Source organism: Leucopleurus acutus, assembly GCF_964270905.1.
Source record: "Leucopleurus acutus genome assembly, chromosome: 20".
NCBI lineage: Eukaryota > Metazoa > Chordata > Mammalia > Artiodactyla > Delphinidae > Leucopleurus > Leucopleurus acutus.
In genome coordinates, this window is record NC_139162.1 from 55,680,044 (window position 1) to 55,690,264 (window position 10,221).

The 10,221-nt window shown below is 51.1% G+C and overlaps 1 protein-coding gene across 1 annotated transcript; it reads left to right on the forward strand.

The window, feature by feature from the left end:
* Window positions 1-6,762: 6,762 nt before the first annotated feature.
* On the forward strand, window positions 6,763-9,012 carry LOC309977432 (leukocyte immunoglobulin-like receptor subfamily A member 6; the record flags this gene model as incomplete). Its single annotated transcript, XM_082863544.1, has 6 exons — window positions 6,763-6,796; window positions 6,956-6,991; window positions 7,175-7,459; window positions 7,607-7,909; window positions 8,137-8,433; window positions 8,696-9,012. 6 exons carry the CDS (start codon window positions 6,763-6,765, stop codon window positions 9,010-9,012), a joined length of 1,272 nt encoding a protein of 423 aa, XP_082719670.1.
* Between the last annotated feature and the right edge of the window lie 1,209 nt (window positions 9,013-10,221).

Below are 10,221 nucleotides of genomic sequence, written 5' to 3' on the forward strand. Positions count from 1 at the left end.
ATATTTACACCAAAACCTGACAAGGGAATTATACATGGGGAAGTCACAGGAAGATCTCTCACATGAGCTTAGATGGAAATCCCTAAATAAAGTGTACACAAATGAGATGTAGTGATACATTAAAAGGACATTACTTCATGACCATACTGTGGGGTTTCTTTTCGAAGGATAGAGTAACTTAAAATTTTAAAAATCTATCACATAATGCAATACCTTAATAGAACAAATAAAAAATAATCACCTTAATAGATGCAGACAAAGCCTTTGATAAAATATACCAACAATTCCTGGTGAAAATAAAAACGCATCAGAAATAGACGGGAATTCCCTTTCGTTGATGAGGGCATGTTTAACAACACTAGACGTCATTTGTACACGTGAGAACCTGAGGTCCTTTCGTCTACGACTGGCAAATGATCCAAGTATGTTCCGTATGACCACTTGTATTCACCAGGGCCCTGGAGGCACCAACCAAGTAAGTGAAACAAAACAAGGCGAGAAGCTCTGAAGTGGATGAGAATAATATTGTATTACTAAGAGACTGCACAGCTGTGTTCGCAGAAAATCCAAAATAATGTAAAGATCTTCTACTCTAATTTAAAAGTTTTCCTGCATCGCTGCATACAAGGTCAATATATAGAATTCAACTGCCTTCGAGACTTCCAGTTCTGGATGGAGATGAAGTAAATGAATGTCTCCCTGTTCCCTGACTTTATACCAGTGACCTGATTGTATACTGCTGACTTCCAAGAGCCGTAAGATAATATATTTGGGCTGTTTTAATCCATCAAGTTTGTGGTAATTTGTGGGACAAGGAAACAATACAACCACTTGAATTTTCTTTTGATTAGTGTTTGCATAGTACATTTTTCATCCTTCTACTTTTTTACTGTGGTAGAATATACACACCATGATATTCACCACCACTTAAACATTATTAAAGTGCGAAGTTAGTGGCCTTAAGTACATTTACCATGTTCGGCAATCATGACCACTGTCCGTCTTCCAGAACATTTTCATAATCCCAAACAGAAGCTCTGTACCCATTAAGCAAGAACTCCCCATGCCCCCTGAGAACCAGGCACTAGTCATCTCCATTCAAATTCCTGCCTTAGGGAGTCTGGCTACTCTAGGCTGTTCGTGTCGGTGAAATCATACAAAATGCGACATTCTGTGTCAGCCTTAGTTCACTCTGAATAATGTTTCCAAGGTTCATTCATATTGTTCACTCTTTGACTTTTAACCTATTTACATGTTATATTAGAAGTGAGTTTCTGGGACTTCCCTGGTGGTGCAGTGGCTGGGAATCCTCCTGCCAATGGAGGGAACACGGGTTCGATCCCTGGTCTGGGAGGATCCCACGTGCAACAAGGCCCGTGCGCCACAACTATTGAGCCCTCACGCCACAACTACTAAAGCCAGCGCACCTACAGCCCATGCTCCACAACAAGAGAAGCCACTGCAATAAGAGGCCCACGCACCACAATAAGAAGCCGGCGCACCGCAACAGAGAGTAGCCCCCGCTCACCGCAACTACAGACAGCCTGTGCACAGTGATGAAGACCCAACACAGCCAAAAATAAATAAAGAAATAAATTTATCTAAAAAAAAAAGAAGTGAGTTTCTTATGGACTTCATAGTGTAGGTGGTGGTTTTTTTCTTAAACCAATCTTACAAGCTCTTTTAATTGCTGTGTTTCGCCCATTTACATATAATATTATTACTGATAACACTGTTATTTAGGTTTGTCATTTTATGTTTTTCAAGTTTTGTCCCCTCTCTTTCTTGTTCTTCTATTTACCCTTTCCTGGGATTTAAAAACATTTTTAGCATACCATTTTAATTTCGCTATTGGCGCTGTAACTGTAAGTCTTTGACTGCTGTTGAAGGGGCTGTTCTAGAGATTATCAGGTACATACCTAACTTTACACAGTAAAGACAGAGCTAGTATTTTACCTCTTCAAGGGAAATGTAGAACCCTTACAAATCTATAGGTCTCTTTATTCTTACCCCTTTATGTTGTAGTTGTTGTATGTGTTCTTGCCACACAGAAGCCCAGGGCTGTGTCGGGGCCTATGGGGCCAGGTCAAGGTGAGTGACCTGTCCCCACACCTCCTGCTGCAGCTCCACAACCACCACCCCCATCACCTGAGGGGAGAAGAGGAGGTCTGGGCTGATGGTGACCAGTCCGGGGACGGCTATGGAGTGACATCTTGGGAAACTGAGGCCATAAGGGCAACCCTGACACTTCAGGTCCACATCCTTTCAGGACAAATTGAAAGCCCACGTGTTCATCTTTGCCTCCTGATTAGATGCAAATGAGACACTGGAGATGCTCACCTCCAGGTACCGGGACTGGCATGTTTAGTTCCAGAGACTCATTCAAGATCAAAGAGATTACTTAAGCATTTCTGCATCTCCTCACCCATACCCTGTCTTTTTTGTTCTCAGGGGTAACTGACATTCTCAGTCCATCACAAAATAAGTCAGACGCCAACAGTGATGAGTAGCAGAAATTCTCAATTTTGGGTTGGGCTCCGAGGGTCACAACCTGTTAATGGAATGCAGGTGACCTGAGTGGACATGTAGGGATCCTGGGGTGATTTGGGTCTGCTCTGACCTCTGTGACCTCTTTTTCCACAGTTCCTAGCCTCACACCCCCAAGACTACACAGTGGAGAACCTCATCTGGATGGGCATGGCCGGCTCAGTGCTGCTGGGCCTCAGGATTCTGCTCTTTCAGGCTCAACACGGCCACGGAGGAGCCCAAGATGCAGCCAGGAGGTAAACAGAGGGAACAAACCCACCATTCGGTGAGTTCGATCCTTGCATGACTAGGAGGTTTGGGAGGCAAATCTGCAGTATGAATTGAGGGAACTGTCTGCTGAGAATTTCACAGGGTATCAATGCTGGCATGCAGGAAATGCCTGGGTTCTTGCTGTAGAGACTCTTCCGTAATTAAAGTGTGATAATTTCCCTCCTTACCATTATTGATTATTCTTGACTACTCCCCTTCTTTTTTTACTCCTGTGATTTGAGGCTACATCCACATCGCAGGTTTGGGTCCACACCTGAAGTCACCTTCATGCTCTGCCACTTTCTTGTAATACATTTTGCTTTATTTCTAATTTCCACACTCACTGGTGTGTGTTATTGACCTCGATCCCTTCAGCCTAGAACCAGAATGTTTTAAGCAACTGAGTAAATGGGTGAAATTCAGGTCTAGTTTAAAACACATAAATCCAAAACCATTTCCGAAAACCCTCTCTGGACCCCCTCAAGGCTTATTCCCCTCTAAAATGATACACGGAAGAGTTTCTGGCAAAATACCATCAGTTTGAATGAGCACAAGGTGGACTTCCCTGGTGGCGCAGTGGTTAAGAATCCACCTGCCAATGCAGGGGACAGGGGTTCAAGCCCTGATCCAGGAAGATCCCACATGCCATGAAGCAACTAAGCCGGTGTGCCACAACTACTGAGCCTGTGCTCTAGAGCCCGTGAGCCACAACTACTGAGCCTGTGTGCCACAGCTACTGAAGCCCATGCACCTGCAGCCCGTGCTCCGCAACAAGAGAAACCACCGCAATGAGAAGCCCACGCACTGCAAGAAAGAGTAGCCCCCACTTGCCACAAATAGAGAAAGCCTGTGCGCAGCAATGAAGACCCAACGCAGCCAAAAATAAATAAATAAATAAATTTATGAATGGGCGCAAGGTGTTTGAAGCGACAGCCAGGTGGTGTGCTGGCAAACCAGCTCTATGAAAACATCCCTTTTTCTCACTGTTCTGATTTGTGTACATTATCTGTTGCTTTGGTAAAGACTCCCTTCATGCCCAACTTCAAGATGCCCGTTTGAATGCACTGGATACACAGTTGGGAACAGCATCAACTTTCACAAGAATGAGCCAACTGTGGCACCTCGCAGATGACCCTGAGGTCCTTCTATTCTGTAGGTCATAGTAATTTCCACCTCAATCTTATGCCGCGGTTTCAGTGGAATTGTGATGCCCAAATCCCAGTACATTCACATTAGAGGTAAATAGAAAACAGGCATAATCAGTTGTGGGAGACACGCTGAGCCCGACATGAAGGTTTAACATAGGAGATGTGAGTCCAAGCAGGTCGGACACGCCCAGGTCTCTCACATGTATGCATTTCTCCCCTGCTGACCCCTTCACCTTTGCCCCTTAATGATAATTTCGGTGAGTATAGAATGCCTCACTGACAATTAATTCCTTGACTGTATTTTCCCCATATCTTTTGGCGTTTTCTCCCTTCAATTTCCTTCCCTTTGCTGCGAAATAGCAAGACACATTTCATGTATAGACACATGCACCCTAGCAATTGTAAGTTCTTGCTACATCTCTGTAAAAGACCAACAATTGGCCTTTCATACTGTCGCAGACATTGTCCTCACTGATTTCATTCTGAAATTCACGATACCAATGGGCCCTGTTCTTTCTACTCCTCATCTACCTCAACTTTCTAATTCCAGTCTCTCCGAACTGCATCCTAAACAAACTCCTCAATATTGTATTCCAAGTTCATAATTGACTCCTCAGCTGTATCTTCTCCTTGATGGAAAGAATATCTTGAGTGTATTAATGAAAGTATTATTTTTTACCTGTAAGGTGTTTGCCTAATTCATTGCTAAAATCCTATATACTTCTGCAATATAATCCCTTTTGCTGTTTCCAGAATTTATTTTCCTTCTTCAATTTTTCAGATGTGTAAACATGCTTAAATTGTTTCATATATTCCTAGTATTCTATCTTCTTGGATAGGATAATACAAGTTACTAGCTCTGCAGATAGCCTTCTTAGCACTTTTTCTCAGTATTAGGATTTATCTCTTATGTTCATTCCTAATGCTCAGCTCCCAGACACGTGATTTTCTTTAGAGAGTTTGTCCCAGGTCTGTCCTGACATTCAGAGATGAAATGGGTGACTTCTTGTGGCTGCCCTGCCCCACAGCATCCGCTCTCTCAAACTCAGCATCTGACTAGGCATGTACCTGGCAGAGATGACCCCACGTGAGCCTCACACTCACAGGTGGGACAGATATCCATGTACAATTATAATGAATTGAAGCTGTTTTACAACCGCACAGAGGACACAGCTCAGTGCTGACCTCGGGGATGGGTCAGTGGGCAGAGATATCCCAGTGCCTGGCCACAAACAAGGTGGAGGGGCAACACCGATTCCAACCTTGACCTGAAGCCCTGACCCCTCCCTGCCTGTGAGGACCTGAGGTCCTTGTCCTTCCACACAGAGGTGGAAACCTCTATTCTAATGACCACTTGCTGGACTCAGGCACTGGTAGTCACTAAGCTTTCACCTCTTTTTTTTTGTTGTGGTCCCTTCTCCATTTAAGAAACTGTCATTTCTCTTCTCCTATAATAGACCATGCCTATGTATTTCATAAAAAACATAAGCAGCGGGAATGCCCTGGTGGAGCAGTGGTTAAGAATCCGCCTGCCAATGCAGGGGACACGGGTTCGAGCCCTGGTCTAGGAAGATCCCACATGCCGTGGAGCAACTAAGCCCGTGCACCACAACTACTGCGCCTGAGCTCTAGAGCCCATGAGCCACAACTACTGAAGCCCGCACACCCAGAGCCCGTGCTCTGCAACAAGAGAAGCCACCGCAATGAGAAGCCCATGCACTGCAACGAAGAGTAGCCCCCACTTGCCACAACCAGAAAAAGCCCGCGCGCAGCAACGAAGACCCAATGCAGCCAAAAATAAATACACAACAAAACCCCACCATAAGTAGCATTTCTCAGTGTCAGAGCAGACGGGGGTCGTGAGTGGGCACATCAGTCATCCATCCTGACTGTGGGGTCTGACACCTTCACCCTCTCATACTGGTTAGAAATTAACCACTATTGGGTCCCACCCATGTACTGGCACCACTGAGCCCACAACCTGTCTGAAGAGTGGGGTTCAAACAACATGCTGCAGGCGAGGAAACTGAGGCTCAGAGACATAACTTCAGGGCTCAAGGCACACGGGGGAGGATGACGAGGAACACTTAAATTAAATCAGCTTCGTCCCCCAAGTCAGAGCACTGACCCACTCTCTGTCCCATAAAAGTGAAGACAGGAGCATATAGTAAGGAGACAATGCCCAAGGATCAAGGGCCACCGAGCAGGCAGGAACGACTCAGGGGCTTGTTCCCAGGAAGGTGGGGTGGACGCTGTTTCAAGAAAAAGGGAGAAGCCCCTGAAAGGGGCTGAGACAGAAAGCAAACCCACACTCTGGGGCCAGGGGAGCAGGCATGTTTCCTTCCTTATTGCCCCGAACTTCTCCTCTGTGCTCACTGCCACACTGACCTCCACGGAACCGTACGCAGATGTTAAACGTGTGTCTCTGCTGATCTGAGCTCTGCGGTACAGCAGGAACCTGCAACCTCCCTGAAGCATCGCCAGGGCCTCGGTGACCCCTGTCCATGGTGAGGACCCCACAAGGACCTGCTGATGGACCGGCTGAGGACGAAGGAGACCCAACGGGGAGGCTATGAGAGGGAAAGACGTGCCTGGGTCACCCTCATATGGAAGGGGCGTCTCAGGAAGACACCGGGTCTGTCATGGGAATGAGAGCCAGGCTCCTGCAGAGGGGCAGTTCCCCTTCCTGTGGGGCTGCTGACGTGACAGTCCCGTGACGGGGAGGACCAGTCTCCCAGTGGACACACCCTCGGTCTCCGTCCTGAGGGCACCGTGGTCTCCTCCATTTGTACCGCCTGGACCACAGGGATGAGACGCCATGACCCCCAGCCTCACGGCCCTGCTCTGCCTCGGTGAGATGGAGGAGGGGGAGGGGAAGCCCCAGCCAGGGAGGGACCCCTCCCCACAGCCAGGGTGCTCTGTCAGGAGACCCCAGGACTCAGGAGGCTCACGGGTAGGAGAGGCGCTGCTCAGGATTCAGGGCGAACCTCTCACAGGGGTCTCTCTTCCAGGGCTGAGTGTGGGCCTGAGGACCCAGGAGCAGGCAGGTGAGTCTGTCCACAAGTGTCCCAGCTCCCTCCTGCTCATGGGGACAAGGGGCCACCCCCAGGCAATGGGGTGGGGAACAGCAGTTCTGAGCTGAAGGAGGAGGAGTCTGGGAGGTTGGGGGCTGAGAGCTGGGGACCTGGGGGTGAGGATATCTTGTGACGCAGCCTCTGATGTCCTTCCAGGCACCCACCCCAAACCCACCATCTGGGCTGAGCCAGGCTCTGTGATACCCTGGGGGAGCCCCGTGACCATCTGGTGTCAGGGGACCCTGGGGGTCCGGGAGTTCCGTTTGGATAAAGAGGGAAGCTCACCTTCATGGGACAGACAGCCCCCACTGGAGCCCGGGGACAAGGGCAAGTTCTCCATCTCATACATGACACAGTCCTACGCAGGGAGATATCACTGTTACTATCGCAACTCCACCGGCTTGTCAGAGAGCAGTGGCCCCCTGGAGCTGGTGGTGACAGGTGAGAGGACACTCGGGGGTCCCAGCATCGGGCTCTGCCCTCAGGAAGGGGGTCTGCCCTCAGGGGTGTATCCCTCTCACAGCCCAGCCCTGGGGGAGGAAAGGGGCGTGTGAGCCCCATTTCACAAGCTCCCTCCTTCTCTCCTAGGGGTCCACAGGAAACCCACCCTCTCAGCCCTGCCAAGCCCTGTGGTGACCTCGGGAGGGAACGTGACCCTCCAGTGTGGCTCATGGCAGCGACTGGACGGGTTCATTCTGACTAAGGAAGGAGAACCCAAGTCCTCCTGGACACTGGATGCACAGCGAGGCCCCCGTGGGCAGACCCAGGCCCTGCTCCCCGTGGGTCGCGTGACCCCCAGCCACAGGTGGACGTTCAGATGCCACGGCTTTTACAGGAACACCCCCCAGGTGTGGTCGGCCCCCAGTGACCCCCTGGAGCTCCTGGTCCCAGGTGAGGAGGTCCCACCCTGGCCTCACGTACTTTTTGAGGCACGAGACAGATTATTAGATGCTTTTCTCCCAGGATTGTCCCAGATGAGAGGGTGGGGTGAGGGGGGAGCAGGGCGCACAGGACAGAGACACAGAGTGTGAGCGACAGTGAGGCCTGGGGACCAGGATGGGAGAAGGGGCTTCATGGGAGGAACCAGCCCCTACAGCCCAGGGCTGGTCTTCCCCCAGGTGTGTCTGGGAAGCCCTCCCTCCTGACCCCGCAGGGCCCTGTCGTGGCCTCTGGACAGAGCCTGACCCTCCAGTGTCGCTCTGACGTCGGCTATGACAGATTCGCTCTGTCCCAGGAGGGGAGACAGGCCCTCCCCCAGAGCCCTGGCCGGCAGCCCCAGGCTGGGCTCTCTCAGGCCGACTTCCCCCTGGGCCCGGTGACCAACACCCACGCGGGCCGGTACAGATGCTACGGTGGACACAACCTCTCCTCCGAGTGGTCGGCCCCCAGTGACCCCCTGGACATCCTGGTGGCAGGTGAGGAGCCAGCGGGTCAGTCAGGGACCCAGACTCTGCACAGGCCCTGCCGGGGGAGCCCCAGCTGGTGATGCTGGGACCAGGCGTGAGGGGTCCCCAGGGAGAAAGGGAGGGAGACAGAGAGAGACGGGGGTGGGCAGGGAGAGGGAGAGACTCGGAGAAAACAGACACAGACAGAGATGAGGGGCCTCAGGGAGGCCCAGCTGAGTCGCAGTTCAGAACCAGGGGGCAGGCAGCCCCTCACCCCCCTTCCTCTCTCTAGGGTCGTTCCCTGACACGCCCTCCCTCTCGGTGCAGCCGGGCCCCCTGGTGGCCTCAGGAGAGAACGTGACCCTGCTGTGTCAGTCAGGAAGCAGAAGGGAAACTTTCCTTCTGTCCAAGGAGGGGGCAGCCCGGCCCCCACTGCGTCTTAGATCAAAGTACCGAGGTGGGCATTTCCAGGCCGAATTCTCCATGAGTCCCGTGACCTCAGCCCACAATGGGACCTACAGGTGCTACAGCTCACTCAGCAGTAACCCCTACCTGTTGTCACACGCCAGTGCCCCCCTGGAGCTCACGGTCTCAGGTGAGGGACCCTGACCCTGTCCTCTCTGACTCAGTCAGCTCAGGGCTCTGTCCCCAGAAATGTCTGAGGTAGTAATGAATGAGGGGACACAGTGGGCCTCCAGAGAGGAGGACATTCAATGGCCCCTGACTCCAAAGTCTCATCACTGGATCCTGGGTCCTCAGCTGTTGAATCAGTGGGAACTCTCAGAAGTAGGAGAATAAGATTATAGGCTTCAATCTCAGACTGAACACAGAACACACAGCACTCAATTATTTCTGTCTTAAGAGACCACTTTTCTCACTGATCCTGAGCACCGGGGGCACAGCCAACTCTGTTCCAAAGTGATTCCAAAGCAGATTCTGAATTCAAAGAACACATGGCGGCTGAGAGAACCCAATGAGGAGAGCAGAGGGAACCTGGCATATTAGAGGAAGGGCTCATTAAGGAACTGTGTAGAAGCTGTAATATGAGAATTGGAGGCAGTGACGACACAGAACCCAGGAGAAGGGCTCGTGTCTCCCCAACTCCTCACTCACACCCTCACTTTACGATTCTCATGAGCAGCTGACACCATCCACCCGCCACAAAACAAGTCAGATCCCACGAGCGACGAAATCACTCTGATATGGGGCTGGGCTCCGAGTTTCTGTCCTGTCGAGGACAGAACAAAAGGAACCAGTACCCTGGGTGGACATCCAGGATTCAGGAGTGACTGGGATCTGCTCTGACCGTGTGATCTCTCGTCCAGAATCCCTACCCTCACACCGCCAAGACTACACAGTGGAGAACCTCATCCGGATGGGCATGGCCGGCTCCGTCCTGCTGGGCCTCGGGATTCTGCTCTTTCAGGCTCAACACGGCCACGGAGGAGCCCAAGATGCAGCCAGGAGCTGAACACAAGAGGGGACCGTGCACCGTCCGAGTGGTGGAGCCCTGTCACCACCTTATGTGCCCAGGAGGTTCTGGAAGAGAATCTGCAGCACGTGTTGTGTGAACTGTCTGACCAGGGAGGGAGAGACGTGGTGTGGGTGCAGAAGAAGGCGCGGGAGTCCCTGTGGAGGACTGGGCCTCGGATAACCATGGTGCCTTCCCTCCCCACCAGTGATGACTCTCCCTGACTGCCCCGTCCCCTCTCACCCCTGTGACGTGAGGCACATCCCACATGGCAGGTCTGTGTCCACACCTTACACACCTTCATGCTCTGGCCCACTTTCATGTAATATATTTGGTTGTTTTTAATT